At 40.7% G+C, this 17881-nt stretch overlaps 1 protein-coding gene across 7 annotated transcripts in view; it reads left to right on the top strand.

Moving 5' to 3' along the window:
* The window catches only part of ARHGEF7 (Rho guanine nucleotide exchange factor 7), an 87388-nt gene that overhangs the window by 35992 nt on the left and 33515 nt on the right, over nucleotides 1-17881 (top strand). For all 7 annotated transcript variants that reach the window (XR_013985374.1, XR_013985375.1, XM_081003003.1 and 4 more), the window contains exons 8-13: nucleotides 720-815; nucleotides 1896-2018; nucleotides 9701-9839; nucleotides 14657-14716; nucleotides 16098-16244; nucleotides 17452-17538. Coding sequence is in view for 5 of the 7 variants with exons in the window: in XM_081003003.1 (XP_080859129.1) it covers nucleotides 720-815; nucleotides 1896-2018; nucleotides 9701-9839; nucleotides 14657-14716; nucleotides 16098-16244; nucleotides 17452-17538 (652 nt within the window). In the remaining 2 variants the exon portion in view is untranslated. The remainder of the gene's footprint in view (nucleotides 1-719; nucleotides 816-1895; nucleotides 2019-9700; nucleotides 9840-14656; nucleotides 14717-16097; nucleotides 16245-17451; nucleotides 17539-17881) is intronic.

Below are 17881 nucleotides of genomic sequence, written 5' to 3'. Positions count from 1 at the left end.
CATAGTTTTTTAGTTTGGTAATGAGTTGTAACTCAGCAACTTCTCTTTCAAGTGTATATCTAAAATTCTTTTGCAATAAGACAGCTACTTCATAATAAATAACAAGATGAAAGATAAAAAAATTTTTTTATTAAAAGATGATCCAAAAAGAACTCTCAAGAGAATCAAGTTGTTGAGAATCGCGAGACTGTTAATAACTGAACCAACTGAAATAACTGCTGCAGAGTGTATGACATCACAGGATTCTACAGCGGCTGTCAAGCATTATGCTGTTCTGGCAAGCTCCCTCTGCAAGTTAGCCCCAGAGAAGACGCCCCCCTCCCCGTTCCCCACCTCACACATCTTTTATGTATTGCAGAGGACTTTGGCATAGAATCATAGAGTTGGGTCATCTGGTCCGCCCCCTGCAACGCAGGAATATGCAGTGAAGCTGGCTATGGGGGAAGCTGTCAATCAGAGCGTATGGAAAGCATCTTCTGGGATGTATATAGTGGGAAAGAGCTCTGGCTTGTCTCCCCGCCTCTCTAGCTTCCTGAGCCCCCAAGTGGGAAATTGGAGGAAAGGGGGGGGGTCTGTGACGTCAGGGGTGCATGTGAAAGGAAAGTGATTTTATGCCTCCTATATTGGAAGCTAGTCTCGGCCATATAAGCAACACCAGAAATGATATGGGCTGTTTTTCGTACAAGTGCTTAATTTTCTTATTTTCTTTTTGGCTCCAGGTTAAACTCTACAGATACTTCATATTTAATGGGAAATCTAGAAGAAATCAGTTCTTTTCAGCAAATGCTTGTACAGTCTTTAGAAGAATGCACCAAGTATGTACTATTCAATCTAGCAAACCTGTTTATGTTTAACTGTTTAGAATGACACCTGGCATCTATAGACATTTGTAGCCCACACGTTGATGTAAATGTGTAAATCTTGCAGTTCAATTGCAAAGTATGAACAAAGAACAGGAGTGACTTCTTCAAAAATAAAAAATAAAAATAATGAAAGTACTGTGCACAAACAACAACCACCACCAGTAGTTTTATGCAATGTGATAAAGGATATTAAAGTGGTGATTTTTATTCTTTATTTTTTAAAAATATGCTTTCCAGCAGTAAACATTCTTGAAGTAAATAATTTCAAAACATTAAAGTTGGTGCAGCTGTAACAATTTTGACTCTTCAGTTAGGATCATGGGAGTCAGCTGTTGGGTTATTGTATCCCTGCTTCTAGGGGATGTGGGTGGCGCTGTGGGTTAAACCACAGAGCCTAGGGCTTGCTGATCAGAAGGTAGGCAATTCAAATCCTTGCGACGGGGTGAGCTCCCGTTGCTCTGTCCCTGCTCCTTCCAACCTAGCAGTTCAAAAGCACATCAAAGTGCAAGTGGATAAATAGGTACCGCTCCGGTGGGAAGGTAAACGGTGTTTCCGTGCACTGCTCTGGTTTGCCAGAAGTAGCTTAGTCACGCTGGCCACATGACCCGGAAACTGTATGCCGGCTCCCTCGGCCAGTAAAGCGAGATGAGCGCCGCGACCCCAGAGTTGGCCACGACTGGACCTAATGGTCAGGGGTCCCTTTACCCTTACCTTTTATCCCTGCTTCTAGCTTCATTCTCTTCCTCGCTGAGTTATCTCTCCTCCTCCGTGTTTGTCATGCTTATGGGCATTCGGCACAAAAGCAAGGACATCGATTGTAAAAAATAGAAGGCATCGCATCCCAAGTAACAGCAACACATAATGAGCTATCAAATATATAACAATTTTACAACAGTTTCCCCAACACTAGACTCCCAAAGCTACGCTTGGTCTTTAAGGTTACTAAAACAAATGTCCTTGGTGAATTTGGAATGCATTGCTCATTAAGCTTCAGAACATTAAAAAAATTACATTTACATTGCTTTCTTTCAGGTTGCCTGAAACTCAGCAGCGGGTTGGTGGTTGCTTCCTAAATCTGATGCCACAAATGAAAAATTTATACCTTGCGTACTGTGCCAACCACCCATCGGCAGTAACCGTCCTCACAGAACACAGGTATGTGCATCAAGAACAAGAAAACCTTGTAAATTTAACTTTGTTTTTCTTTCCACTTTTTAATGGTGTTTTGCAAACAAATTGAGGTGTTTTATCAGGCACAAGACCGAAGATGAAGTGGCAGCAGATGTGAGCATCAGTTTTGAAATCAGCTTTTTTTAGTGGAGTATTTGAAAATAGGCATGTAGATTGATTTCAATATAACTTGGGGCTCGTTAACACTTCCACTTAGAATCATAGTGTTGGAAGGGACCACAAGGATCATCCAGTCCAACCTCCTGCAACGCAGGAATCTTTCGCCCAACATGGGCTTCAAACCCACAACCCTGAGATTAAGAATCTCATACTCTGCCAACTGAGCTAAGTGTGCATCACTTGTCCTGTAGTTTGTAGGCATTAGTCAAATCAGTTTAGCCTTTGCCCCACCACCTCCCCCCAGAAAACATCGTCTTTATTGCTAAATTGGAACAAACATCAGTCCAGAGAAAACCCAATTGATACTTACTCGTATTTAGTGGTAAACGGCAGGTTTTCTTAGAGGAAAGAGGCAGTAGTGTGGTTGAGTCCTTACTCCTGAGGGAGTGTGCACAGGTTTGCAACCTTACAAGTCCTGTAGTGCTATTCATATTTAGTTCAGTGCCTGAAATAAATCAAATACTTTTTATTCAGGCACATGACAAAGGCTTTCTTATTCCAGCAGGCATTTTAAGGTGGCAGTTGTTTTACTGTCCAGTTTCACAATGAATTTTTATTGTTTTGATCTCTTGTGTGATCTATTTTTATATACATCACTTAGAAACGCTCAGGATTCAGCAGTCCATAAAATGCCTTAAATCATTTTGTTCATTGGATGTGTGAGATAATAGTTACAGAGGTAGTTCAGGCATATGATACCTTGGTTCTAAGTCGGGGATAAGCAACCTGAGACCCTTGAAATGATGATGGGCTCCAGCTTCAGCTAGTGTGGCCAGTGGCCAGGGATGATGGGAGTTGTAGTCTGGCAACATCTGGAGGGCCACATAGGTTTCCCACCCCTGCCCTACATGAACTAGACTAGGAGAGTGGCTATGTAAGCTCTCAGAATACTTAGAATTAGCCAAATTGACAGACATAATAAGACAAAAACCAAAAAGTGAAGTAAAAAAAGAATGGGAGTGCCAAAATGAATACCTCAAAAGTCAAGGTTCGAGGGCAGAAATCTGGCTGAGTCTGGAATAACCTTGTGAAGTGAAAGGATATGAAAGAAGGATTTATATCTAGATGTTAGGATAGAGATGATAAAGAAAACAGGAAAACAAGAAGACACAATGAGAGATAAAAGAGGTGTTTTGGGATTGGTGGAAGTCAATGTCTTGTTGTTTTAGGGTTTATAATATTAACTTGTAAGATGGATTTTTGTTTTGTTTTTAGTTTTCGAATGTTGATTTTTGTGTGTTGCGTATTGTTATTTTTTAATATCTTTCGTGTTGTTGTTGTGTGGAAAATACTAATAAAATTCATTTTTTAAAAATAAAAAAGGTAGTTTCCAACACTTGCATTTTCCCTCCTTTTCCTCCACTTAAGCACTTTGAACAGTGCATTGTTAATCTATGGAACTCACTGCTCCAAGATAATGATGGTGGCTTGTATGGCTTTTAAAGGGGATTAGATGAATTCCTGGATGATAGAGCTATCTCTGGCTGTTGGCCATGACGACTATATATGGAACCTCCATGTCTAGGGGCAGTATCCCCTTGAATGCCAGCTGCTAGGGAAACAACGGCAGGCGAGAGCTATTGCATTCAAGATCTGGTTGGCCATTTTGGGAAGCAGAATGCAGACTAGATGCAACTTTGGTCCAATCAATCAGAGTTGTTCCTTTTCTTAGACAATTTATTTTAAAAATTGAGAAAATTTCTAAAGTGCCATATTAAAAGTTGGAGTACCTGAATAGGGCTAGGATTTTCTGTTTCAATTATATTTGCTTAATGCATTAAAACTGAAATTAAACCATTGTGCTTTTGGAATGGTGTGATCGAATGGCTGAATGTTGGGTGGGATGTTACAATAAGTAAAAGTAATTTTGCACAGCCTGTGGAAAAACATGATTCTTTCTGAGGATTCCAGGCTAATGCTAGCACCTACGGTAGCAATCTTTATAATATTTTCCGGTGTGTTTAATTCTGTGGCTGGAAGCACAGTGTTGACACTTCCTAATATATATTTTTTTACTTCATTTTCAAAAGACGCACAGTGGTTGAGTGTATTGAGGCTTATGGCTACATTCCTAAGGTTCAGGGGTTCAAGTTCCACTCAGTGTTGTTATCAAGGGCTGTGTCAAGCCTACTGTGGGATTGATTGAATGTGATTGTGCTTTGAGTATAATAGACAGTAGAAACTAGCTTGCCACAGAAGTGCTTTCATTTAAAACAAATATATTTTAATAATAAAATTTGAGGTCTACATCACTATCCTTGGTCAGATGAATAGGGTTTCCTTTTCCTGATACCCGATGTTTTGAAATGATTATCTACGGACCAATAGGGCCATTAATTGATTCAGCTTATAACTATATTATTTTAGACTTGGAAGGAATGTGGACATTTCCATCCATCGTTAGCCCTCACTCCTTATTCAGAAACCTGTAGTTAGCCACATATCAAAGTAACCTGACTATTTCTCACTTTGGGAGTTCTTAACACCCTCTAGCAGGATTGTCACTTGGTTTAAAGCAATCTTAGGTCTTTACTTAAGGGACGGGGGTGGCGCTGTGGGTTAAAACACAGAGCCTAGGGCTTGCCGATCAGAAGGTCGGCGATTCGAATCCCCGCGACGGGGTGAGCTCCCGCTGCTCAGTCCCTGCTCCTGCCAACCTAGCAGTTTGAAAGCATGTCAAAGTGCAAGTAGATAAATAGGTACCGCTCTGGCGGGAAGGTAAACGGCGTTTCCGTGTGTTGCTCTGGTTCGCCAGAAGCGGCTTAGTTATGCTGGCCACATGACCTGGAAGCTGTACGCCGGCTCCCTTGGCCAATAAAGCGAGATGAGCGCTGCAACCCCAGAGTTGGTCACGACTGGACCTAATGGTCAGGGGTCCCTTTACCTTTACCTTTAGGTCTTTACTTTAAAATGTTTTTGTTTTAGTACCTTGCCTTTCCATAAAATGAGCAAGCCAATTCAAATGTATGAATTTAGTTGGTTGAGTTTAATTATATACAAATAAAACAAAACATTTGAAGAAGTTCAGACAAGGGAAACAACAGGGTTCCCTTGTTGTTTAGATTATGCAGGCAACATATTAAGAGGAGGCCTTCTGTTCCTCTAGGGAGGAGAAGAAATGCTACTTCTAGGCTGATGCCTGCCATGCACAATGTTTGTAAATTATTGTACATAAAAATATTTATAGTCATGGTGCAAATGTAACCTTAGATGAGGTAAAGTGATCAGAATCAGGCTGTAGGATCATACGTTCTTTCCCCAGAGCGTCTCATTTTTGTTTTAGACCAGGGATGGGGAACCTGTGGCCCTCCAGATGTTGTTGGACTCCAGTTCCCATTGGCCCCAGCCGACAAGGCCAGTGGTCAAGAATGATGGGAGTTGTAGTGCAGCAACATCTGGAGGGCTTACAAGTTCCTCATCCCTGTTTTGGACACTTCCCTCCCTTCCCTCTTTTGCACTTCACCATGAATTTGACCCAAGGAAATATCACTAAGAGCGGATCTGCTTTAGCGTTAACTGTGATTAATGACATAACCCTTAACCACTATGGAGAAAAGGATTGTCGGAAAATTTGCATATGAGGTGGAGAGCTGCAGCTTACTCTGCCCCCTTAACCATAGTTAAAGGTTACATCTCCATCAGTCTGAGGGACGTGGGTGGCGCTGTGGGTTAAACCACAGAGCCTAGGACTTGCTGATCAGAAGGTCGGCGGTTCAAATCCCCGCAACGGGGTGAGCTCCCGTTGCTCGGTCCCTGCTCCTGCCAACCTAGCAGTTCGAAAGCACATCAAAGTGCAAGTAGATAAATAGGTACCGCTCTGGCGGGAAGGTAAATGGCGTTTCTGTGCGCTGCTCTGGTTCGCCAGAAGCAGCTTAGTCATGTTGGCCACATGACCCGGAAGCTGTACGCCGGCTCCCTCGGCCAATAAAGCAAGATGAGTGCCGCAACCCCAGAGTCGTCCACGACTGGACCTAATGGTCAGGGGTCCCTTTACCTTTACCTTTACCCATCAGTCTTACTGATGCAGCCTCAGTTAAATCTTTACCAAAGGCAGAAAAGTCTTAAAACAAAGGTAAGAATACTTTCCATGGAGGCAAATGGAAGCAATCTTTTTCCAGCATTAACCCAAATGAGAGAGCAGATTATAAAAAGAAACTACAACCAAGCACGACACTCAAGACTTCTGCATGCTTCAGGCTAAAAATTGCATCTGTAGAACTGGAGCAAGGCTTAAAGCCACTTTTTCTTTTAAAGTACAGTTTAACAGAGTGTTAGAAGATCCTGTAGCTGGAACCTGATTTGAAATTACTTGATTGCATTTTTTAACAAAAACAGATTTCGAAATGTGAAGCTTAAATAGCATTTATGGAAGATAATGGGAGCATGGAATACAGATAAGCATCTGAGTCAGAGAACCTTTTGTCCCTCCTCCACTTTGCTTCAGAAAAAGGGCTGCTAACATAGAGGGTGATGTCATACTTGAAGCAACAGCCCAAGAATAAGGCATTCTATCTAGAAATGCTGCACTAGAGACAGTAAAAAGCTTAGAGTCATTAAGTGAGCCAAGGGTTTAGTGGAGGGTTTTCAGCATGCATTGTCTATGTGACATATTTAGACCTTTCAGCAGTGAGAGTTCATGTTCCGTCTACTATAGACAGGAATTGGAAGTGTAAGTTGCAATTTTAAATGTTTCTTTTTCCATTTGTTTGTTCATTTAATGCTAAGAGTTTTCCTATTGTTCACATGGTTGTAGGTGCTTTGAGGTTTTTAAAGATACTCTTCCTAGTTGTTGTTTTTTAGTGATTTTACATGTTAAAAATGTTGTTGGTTTGGATCCCTTTTAGAGGCAAATTGCAAATTCTATTTTAATACCTTACTAACCTAGGAGACTTCACGAAGCACGGATGATAAAAACAGTTCTCAGGATTATCTTTATAGGAGAGGTTTCAAAAATTCCTTGATACCCAAATTTTGTAAATGTATACTAGCTTCGTAATAATATTTATGCTTATTTATTTTACATACCTAGTCTGTTTTGGATAGATTTAAGATTTTAATAATAGGCCTATTTGTTTCTTGGCTAAACTACTATCTCTTGCATATCTCATTTTGTTTCTTCCCTGTGTACTGCTTTAGCTAAATATGGAGTGGATTCATTGTGAAATATTCAGCAGCATTTGGACAAAAGTGCATATTATAAAAACTTAGTGTCTTTGTTAAAACAGCTGTGATCTTGAACTAACCACACTGATTTGTAGATGTAATGGTTGTTGAAGGAAATAAATTAACTATGCATAGTCTTTAAATAGTTCATTAATGGCAGTTTTTTTTAAAAAAAGAAAAGTTCTTTCTTGATCAGAACACTATTTAAAAGATTCTATTTTTAAGTGCTTGGCTAGTTGATTCTATCCCATGTAGTGAGTTTTGTAGCTAAAGCAGGGCTGTGTTATGTTTGAATATACACAGACTCTTGAATATAAAAACTGTTTCTGCTCTGTGTACTTCACATTTTGTATATAGCGTATGTACATACAGCCTTCTGTCAAGCACATGTCCATGAACATATTGGTGGTGGTGTGGACCATTTTTATGGTCTTAGGGATTTGGTTTAAACACAAAATGAGGAAGCTTGATATTACTCCTGAAATCAAAACTATATTTTCCTGAAGTGTTGCGGTAGTAGGAACGTGTTGCAGCTAACCTTGGACTTTCTTGGCAATGAGAATGTTCAGTGGGAAGGACGCATTTGACTCTTCAGTGTATGGATGGGGAAAGGTCAGTTCAGACTTACAGAATCATAGAATTGTCAAGTTGGGAGGGACTCCAAAGGTCATGTAGCCCAACCCCCTGAAATGCAGGAGTCTTACAGCTCTTACTATCAAAAGAATCTTTCTGATGTTTAGTTGGGTTCTTCTTTCTTGTAACTTGAATCCATTGGTTTGAGTTGTACCGTCCAGAGCAGGAGAAAACAAGCATGCTCCCTCTTCCATGTGACAGCCCTTAAGATGTTTGAAGATGGCTATCATATCTCCTCTCAGTCTCTTCTTTTCCAGGCTAAACATACTCAGCTCCCTCAACCGTTCCTCATAAGGCTTGGTTTCCAGACTCTTGATCATCTTGGTCGCCCTCCTCTGCACACATTTCAACATGTCAACATCCTTCTTAAATTGTGGTGCCCAGAACTGGGCACAGTACTCCAGATGTGGTCTGACCAAGGCAGAATAGAGTGGTACTATAACTTCCCTTGATCTGGACACCTGATGTAGCCTAGAGTAGCATTAGCTTTTTTTTTGCTGCTGCATCACACTGTTGACTCATGTTAAGCTTGTGTTCTGCTAAGACCCCTAGATCTTGCAAGGAATCATAAGAGAACCTAGCAGAGGAAAGTTTTGGGAATTCCACTTGTTGGATTGTTATTTAAAGCATGACAATAGTTAAATGCAACATTGCAGATGTGTAGGTAGACTAGACTTCCTTTTAGAGGAATGTTGTGACTTAGCTGGAAAGGGTGTGTATGTGTTGATGGTGGGTGTGCCAACATACAATGCTTTCTTGACATTCTCTCAGTTGTGCTAAAGTGGATTAAATTGCTGTGGGAGATTTGAGGCTATACAAATGCAACTGTGATGGCGGTTCTTAAAAATGTATTTTTTATTTGTGTTTCTTCTGGAAAACGTTCAGTAATCTATTATTTAACTTTGTGTTCCGTGTATTTATATATTTAAATTATCCTTAACCCTTCTACATTAACATGTTGTCCTGAGTATATCTTAACTTTAAACAATAACAATAAAACAACAAATTAAACAAAACAATAGCATACAATGCAATACAATGCAATGCAATGCAATGCAATACAATACATAAATAAATAAATAAATAAATAAATTAAAAACAGTAGATGAAAAAACAGCATTAAAGGAACCAGATCTTGAAAATACCTATAATTAGACGAAAGCAACTTTCAATGCCTGCTTAAAGGCCAGTATGTTCATTTCACAGTGTGGCTTGTTATTATTTTGGTAGTGTGATTTTCCCTTGATGCTTTGGCCTTGTGCAGATTTGCTTGGGTTTAAACACCATTGAACAACATAGTGCTTAATTCCAAGTACATGAGCACAGGGTTGAACTGTTAATCTTCTTGGACGTTAGCTCTCGTCATCAGTATGAATAATATGTTTAACATCACCTGAAATACTTGATTATTTATAGTGCTGGGAGTCCTAATTTTAGCTCTGAATTGATGCATTCTTTTCAATTGGGATTCAGAGAGAATTAAAGCTAAGCTTGAAGAACTGCTTTTCCATCAAAAAAATACGGATAAGATTAGGCTTGTTCATCTTTCATTTTATGAGGAAGCTTAGCCCTTTCTCAGAAAATGAAAAGCAGGCTATTGCTGAAGAAATGAAATGATTTATTTCTCTCTGGTTTGGCTGATTTTACTTCTTTGCTTTTGTTTTAACTTTAACTTCTTTTTTTATGAACAGTGAAGAGCTGGGAGAATTCATGGAGATGAAAGGAGCCAACAGCCCTGGGATTCTTGTATTGACCACAGGCCTGAGCAAACCTTTTATGCGCCTGGATAAATATCCCACATTGCTCAAAGAACTTGAAAGACACATGGAGGTATATCTCAGCAGCACTAACATTCCATCTTAATGATGATTTGACAATGATGACCTTAAAGGTGGATTTCAGGAATGATGAGTCCTAAAGGACATTACTATGGTCTCGTTCTTCTGATGTAAAGGAAATCATAGTAGTCTGGAAGGATCAACTCCATTAGAGTTCTGGGGTTGTGTTTTCAAAGACAAAAATAAGATGCCCTGATCCTAAAACTGTGGCTTGCTCTGGCCTATAGTATGAGTGTATTGCCACATTTTATATGGCACTCCACCTGTTGCTTTTTTATTACTCCAGTCTCCCAAGAGGCACTTGCGGATGTCTCAGACAGGATGGGTATTTAACAGCAGTGCTGTAATGGTAAATCTTGGAAGTGCAAGAGGTCATAATGATGACCCCCATGGAAAGTCCAAAATGCAAGGAGCTGTTCTGATCATACCTGCCCAACCACATCAATGCATAGCGTAAAAGCCAATGCTTCAGGATTGGCTATAGCAGCCTTAGACTAGTGAGCTGACTTCATTCTCTGATTCTAATTTGTCACAAACAGTAGTGAAACCTGAAAGTCTTGATATCAGCCCACTCATTTTCTGGAGCAAGACACTCTCAACAGATGATGTCATCGCACATTCTCTGGAAAAATTCCCAGAGCTGCACTTCCCTGTGTCTCCCCACTGTTACACAACTGCCTTGTTTGTGCTTCTCAAGCCTTGTTGGAGGCCTTTTCTGACATTCCTTTGGAGTTTTGCGAGCAGTTGTTGGACACCCCAGTGGACTCAAGAGGACTGTGCATCCCCATTGCATATGTGTTTTTCTCGGCACTCCTAGCTTACCATGAAACCTACATTGGCATAATTCTTTAATTTTAACATTTGGGAGCTGCCCCACCCCACTCCGCCATTCTTTGGCTATTTAACTGCTGTTCAACAACGTGTACAAATTCACAGTAGTAATTATTATTATTATTATTATTATTATTATTATTATTTATTTATACCCCGCCCTCCCCAGCCAAGGCTGGGCTCAGGGCAGGTAACAGGCAATAATAAAAACAAGTTGAATGAATACAACTTAAAAACAAGATTAAAATACAACATTAAAATATTGAAACATTAAAATATTAAAATGCAGCCTCATCGCAGGAGGAGAAAGGAAAAAGAAAAAAGAAAGAGGGGGAGGGAATCAAATTGGCTCCAAGCCAAAGGCCAGGCGGAACAACTCTGTCTTACAGGCCCTGCGGAAAGAAATCAGATCCTGCAGGGCCCTGGTCTCATGAGGCAGAGCGTTCCACCAGGCCGGAGCCAGAGTTGAAAAGGCCCTGGCTCTGGTTGGAGCTAATCTAACTTCCTTAGGGCCCGGGACCACTAGGGTGTTGCTGTTTATGGACCTTGAGGCTCTCTGTGGGGCATACCGGGAGAGGCGGTCCTGTAGGTACAAGGGTCCTAGGCTGTGAAGGGCTTTAAAGGTCTGACTTGTAGGCTTGGTCCTCATTACCAAACCTAGATTAACATATTTGGTTTGACAACGTCGTATAGAGTTGGGCTGAAAGGTTAGTTTCAATTTTAAATTACGATGAGACATAGAATTTTTAGTTGCAAGGGTCAAACATATTTTGATTAGCTTTAGGGCTGGAACAAAATTCCTTTTCCTCTTTACATCCAGTAGCAGCCAATGGAACTGTGCTGCTCTCCTGTCTTCTGAATATGTCAGGTCACACCTGCTTACCAAGAGGGAGAGGGGCAAGGCATTGAGAGCTTGGTATGGTGTAGGCACAGTAACGACACAGCGTCTGGAGCATTGGGCTGGTTCTGCCACAGCACCTGCACCACAATGAGCTCCAGCTGCCTTGCCTTTTTCCTTTTTGGTAAGTGACCCAGCATGTTCAGAAGGCAGGGCAGGGCAGTCCCACCAGCTGCTACTGTTACATCTACAGTAGTAAATCAACTTATTTTTAAATTGTGCGCCAGGGAAATCTTGCTCAAATTGTATTTATAATAAAGGTTAAAGGTAAAAGACCCCTGGACAGTTAAGTCCAGTCAAAGGTGACTATGGGGTGCGGCGCTCATCTTGCTTTCAGGCTGAGGGAGCTGGTGTTTGTCCACAGACAGCTTTCCAGGTCATGTGGCCTGGACACCGCAACAGGACACCGTGACGAGTGCCTGAGCGCACGGAAACGCCGTTTACCTTCCCTCCGCAGCGATACCTATTTATCTACTTGCACTGGCGTGCTTTTGGGTTTTTTTTTTATAAGATATTTTATAAGAAAAGAAATTTTCAAAGTGTTACCAGATAAAATAAAAGCAGTAGAAAATACAAAATAAAAATAATTAACAAAGTAGAAAAAGAAAAAAAACAAACCCCTTCCAACCATATGAATACAAATTCAAAAATAAGAAAAAGTGACATAAAGAAAAAAAATACAAAAATACATCACACACAATTAAAAAACATTTAAAAACAAATTCATTATTCTCATATCCTCAACTATCATTACCTTCTTTCTTTGACCACCTCCTTCTCCCTTTCTTTGTATCCTAGTTATTAATTATCCCAGCAAATCCTTTCCATATTTCATAATATTCTGTCATTACATTACCCTAAACTGTTTTAATCTTATCTTTCTATAATAAAATAAACCTTAAAGCTTAAAACTTAAATATCATCCGTACCAACTTCTCATAACCATAATATTCTTTCATAATTCTTTAAACATCTTTACTAAAGCCAAGTAGTTTCATTCCAACATTTTTCTAACATTCATCAATTTTATAAAACAGTTCTAATGGTAGAAAAAAGAAATACAAACAAATCCAATCTTCATCCAATGTCCCTTCCTCCTGGTTCCGGGTTTTGTCAGTCCTTATTATCCCGTCGATCTAGCCCATTAACCTGGCAGCCTTATATCCGAGGCCCTCAAGTCTCTTCCATGTCCCTTCCGCAGCTCTTCTTCATATTTGTAACTGTATTTTCCCTTGTCTCCTGCTCGTGGTAACTCCAGCTTGGCAATATTTTTAACCCTTCTCGACAGATCAGCCCCTTTTCCAGATTCAACACTGAGTTCCATATGGTATTTAAAAGCATGTTTCAAAGACCCTCCGAAGTTAAGAGCCCCCACAATCCCAAACATCTCACAGCCCATTGTCAGATTTGAAAAGTCCAAACATCCCAGCATAGGGGGGTCAATCCAGCCCCCCATTTCCAAGCCAAACCAAACTTTTTCTTTCCAAATCTGGCTTTTTCCAAGTTCATTTGTCAAATCCGAAAACTCATATTCCTGTTGGGCCTGTTCTGTCAGGACACACTCCTGATTTAATTCCTGGGTGGGCTCCACATATTTTCCCACTGTCTGTTCAAAATTTCCCACTGCCTGTTCAAAATTTCTAGTCGAAGTCGCCATCCAATTCACCTTTTCATGTAATTGTTCCAGTAGAGCATTTGTTTTATAGAAAGCACACAACAAAGCTTCTGAATACATTGTCCTACAAGGTCGAATGCCTGTTCCCACGATTGTTATCTGTAACAGCTGCCGGCTCTCTGGAGTTGGTAACAGTTACACAGTCTCCCTCTAGGGGGAAAACTTCTATTTGTTCTTGCAACAAAGTTTCCCTTTTTGAGATACTTTGTCAATATTTGTTGCTTAAAGATGCGAAGGGAAGCAGTGGAATCGCTATGTTTCTCTTCTTTTAGCTATCTGTCAAACTGCTTGTCTCTGGTCAATGAAACGTCAGTCCTGACACCCCGCTCCAGGATTAGGACGGAGGAAAGTTACTTTACTTTAAACTCACTTTAAACAGTCCGGAAAAGGTCCCCCTCCTTCTCCTGCTGTCGAAGGGGGGTTCCACAATTTTAAATGATGAAATCCAATCCTTTAAAGGCAATTTTCTAAGCTCTAGTTTACGTTGTCTTTGCTTTATTCTGTCTACAGAAGAACGGAAGGCTGACTTCCTGTTTAGACCTTCCCGTTCCGTACCAAATTAAAATAGGTTTTTAAAATCCAATTCTTTTCTGCTCGCAAGTCCTTATCTAATGTCCAGTTGTTCAAAGTCTAAGTACTCACGGGTGCTTATTTTAGAGTCCAAATTGTCCCAGGAAAAAGGCAGCGCTCTCCGGCAACGGCTGTGCGGCTTCGCTCCATGGAAATAGCAATTGACTCACAGCACCGCGCCACTTCCCCCTCTTCACTTTGGAGCCCGTTAGTGGGTTCCTTAGCGAGTTGGGGAGGCGCTAAAGGTGCCCGCCGAGTCCCATGGTCACAGGCTTCATCCGCCTGTGATTTTTAAAAGGGTCCACGCTTCGCCGTAGCGGAGAAGACCCGTTTCCCACGGAGCTAGTCCCTCCTGTTCAGAGGGAGTCCGCCATTGCCGATGGCGCCACCCCGGAAGTCCTGCACTGGCATGCTTTCAAACTGCTAGGTTGGCAGCTGGGACAGAGCAATGGGAGCTCACCCCATCACTCAGATTTGAACTGCCGACCTTCCGACCAGCAAGCCCAAGAGGCTCAGTGGTTTAGACCACAGCACCACCTGTGTCCCCTTGGTATTTATATAGAAGTGAGTGAAGGATACAGATTTATGGCTAGTCCATCAGGCGAAGTGTCACCAGGCCAGTGGGAGTGAATGGGCTTATTTAAAATAAAATTTGTTCTCTGTTTCTGGCATGATCTGATCTAGAGGTTTGCTGCATTTAAAGCAGCGTAGGTGTGAGAAATGTATCTTAACATTTGATTTATATATAATACCAGAAGAATGTGTAAACTTTGTATAGAATGTAAAGTAAACTTTGTTCCTTTCATATTACATATATCTTTTAATGTTCTTTTAGGATTATCATCCAGACCGGCCTGACATTCAGAAATCCATGACAGCTTTCAAAAATCTTTCTGTAAGTTACATAGGTGATAAATGGCAACATACTAGTCTAAACATCATACAAAATAGTGTATCAGAGTCATGAGAGCACTTTGGGTGGGTATCATGAGGGAACAGTATTTAAAGATGAATCACTATGGAAGAATTTTTAAAAAGATGGTTCCACTGGAAACTCTGGTCTGGGTTCAAGGGACAGTTAGTTTATAGGATAAAAGGGGAGTCACATGGTACTACATGAAATACCATGACTCAAACCTTTGCATATAGAAATCTGAGTGAATTCCAGTACTATAAATCCATATAAGGATAAAAGCACCCATGTTGTGGTTGGTCCACATAGCCAGCTTCCTGTTTGATTGTGTGGTGTTAGGCTGCCTACACATCATTCTTCCCATGGATCTCTGGTCAACAGAATTTAAATGTGAACCTGGTCATTCAGAATGCAGAACTAGCAGGTGCTTTTCCTGTTTAAATTAGATATACTCCTCTTGTGCAAATGCTTAATGTAGTAAAGTAGTTCGAGGCAGGCAAACTTGAGGAAGCGTTCTGCAGTTGAGGTTCACAGAGGGGAAAAGAAGCAAACCACAGTATGCTGAAACTCTTTAAAAAAGTTATTTGTGCTTGAAGTTTCTTGAGCAGCTTTCTTTGTTTAGGATGTTTCACACATTTCACACACTCTTATATGGCGATAAATGTCCTATATAATGTAATCCTTGGGTTAAAATTGATTGTGTTCTCTATTTACTGAGCACAGTGAATGAAAGGATATATATAGCTCTTTGTAAAATATTTCAGTTGTTAAAGGAGGACAAAAAGAATTGGTAAGAAGTCAAACCAAGTGTTGGAATAATTTGTGTAGAAACAGCTTAAAAACAAAACACTTGAAATGTCAGACTAGGACAGCTAAGTCATTATAACTGATTATACTTTAATAATATTTTTTCAAGTGCCTATAGGAGCTATATGTTATACATGAAACAGTTAAGTAGAGACAACCCCTACCCATAGCTTGCAATCATAATGACACCTTGAGGAAAGGTAAGAGATGGACGTTAAGGGATTTAAAAAAAAAAGTCAAGGGAAAACAAAACTGTTTGGTAACCAGCTGTCCCACTACCGTTGAGGTGCCTCAAGTTTCTATTTTGGCTTCAAGTATAGAATAGCCTTTAAAGCAGCAATGATACAATGCATAGCCGTCTTAAGTAAAAAAAAAAGAATAGTTGGGATTTGGTGGTCTGGAGAGTTCAAGATGCAGTTACGTCTGTGAGTGTCTCTCCTCTTCTACAGCCAAATCAAATGAAAAGATCCAGGCATGGCACTGAGTAACTGTTGTTTCTGGGCTATTTCAGTTGTGCTTGCATCCTGGCTCATAGTATTTTCTCCTGGTCCAATAGGCACAGTGTCAAGAAGTACGGAAAAGAAAGGAGCTTGAACTTCAGATACTAACAGAAGCTATCCGCTGCTGGGAAGGAGAGGACATTAAAACACTTGGAAATGTTATTTACATGTCACAAGTCATGATTCAGTGTGCTGGGAGTGAGGTAATGCAGCTCTGTTTAAAAGAAAACCCGAAGTGGTTGCCGCCCCCCTGTCGTGTTCGCGGGCCCCTATCCACCCCCCCAACCAGTCCTCCAAAGGGAGAGGACGCGAGGTGTTGCAAGTCACAAGCCAAACAGTAGAAAGCTGCCACCACCTCCTTTCCTGGGTCAACCCTCGAATGGGGTCCAAGGAGAAGAACCCCCCCCTTCGATATTTACCAGGTTGCCCAGACCTGTGTCACTGTACCGTGATGCAGACAGTAATCCAACAGATAGATGCACCAAGGGTCAGGCACCAGTTTAGCTTCTCCGGCAAAAGGCACAAAATACAAAAGGCAAAAGTCCTTTTCCAAATTTATTGAAAAAGCCACTTGGAAAGTAAAAGCTTGCACATTTCTCGGAAGGTTCAAACAAAAAAAATAAAAACATTGTACTGTGCAATATAGCTAACTACAACATACTCACAAAGCATCAGTAGTTCAAAGCATAGCAAGAAGTCACAAAGTCCATTCTTCTGGTCAAACACCTTCAGGCGAACACCAGGGCAAGATAGTCTGCAATTTTCATCTCAATTCCCCAAACTTTTATCCTTGAGAATCCCACATGGAGAAGGGGTTTAGGGACCAATCATTTCTTTAAGTTAATTACCAATGACTATATGATGGGACTGTATCTCCTGATTGTCAGGAGGCCAGCACAGCTGAACTTTGTTTATGCTCAAAGAACCTTGAGATCAAAAGACCGCTTCTTTGTTCCCATTCTTTTCTGACATGTACCAGGCTCTTGAGCTGTAAATTACCTGATAGCCTTTTCACATCCATTCCACATCTGAGCCCCCAGCTGCCAGAATTTACAAATCAGATAACATCTCCTTCCTGCCCAAGTCAGGATGCAATTTGAGTCACGCGTCTAAAGACAGGATGGTTTGCAGAACCTAGACATCCATTCCCAGAAATTCACAGTTTTAACTCCCCCACAATGCCTCACTCTTGCATGAACCAAAGTTTAATATACTAAGATTTCCTGACTTTACTACACCCCCGGATAATCTTGTTTTTAAAAAATGCCTGACATGCCTTAATATTACTAAAGCAACAACACATACCAGTGTTTGCGATCACAATATGCCATATGTCTTTTGTCACTTAATTGTAACTTTGTATTTTAATGATTCACCTTCTCTCTCTCTCTCTCTTTCTCTTTTAATAAGGAAAAGAATGAAAGATACCTTCTTCTCTTTCCTAACATATTGCTCATGTTGTCCGCCAGTCCTAGAATGAGTGGGTTTATCTATCAGGTAAAACAACTTTTAGTATAACTTTTTCTGCATACTATGTTTATGTAATCTTTAGCTTTTGGAACATTTGTATCATATCCTCTGACTGATCCTATAAGGCAGAAGTGGGCAACATTATGTCTGAAGGCCAAAATGACCCTCTAGGCCTCCCTTCATGACCTTAGGACTCCCCCTCCCCCACATCATGCCCCCTTCACCATGCCTTCTTGGCACCCTCAAGTACTTTTGTGTGGCTCAGATGTGGCCTTGAATTGCGATAATGCCTCTTGCTTCGCTGGAGATATATATGTTTGTGGAAATGGCTGACCTTTGTGTGACTGGAATGAAGCCTACCGTAAAGAGT

Source organism: Podarcis pityusensis (assembly GCF_964106645.2).
Source record: "Podarcis pityusensis genome assembly, chromosome: 4".
NCBI classification, from domain to species: Eukaryota; Metazoa; Chordata; class Lepidosauria; order Squamata; family Lacertidae; genus Podarcis; species Podarcis pityusensis.
The sequence above is the reverse complement of the archived record's forward strand: the minus strand, read 5'-3'. Positions and strand labels throughout refer to the sequence as shown.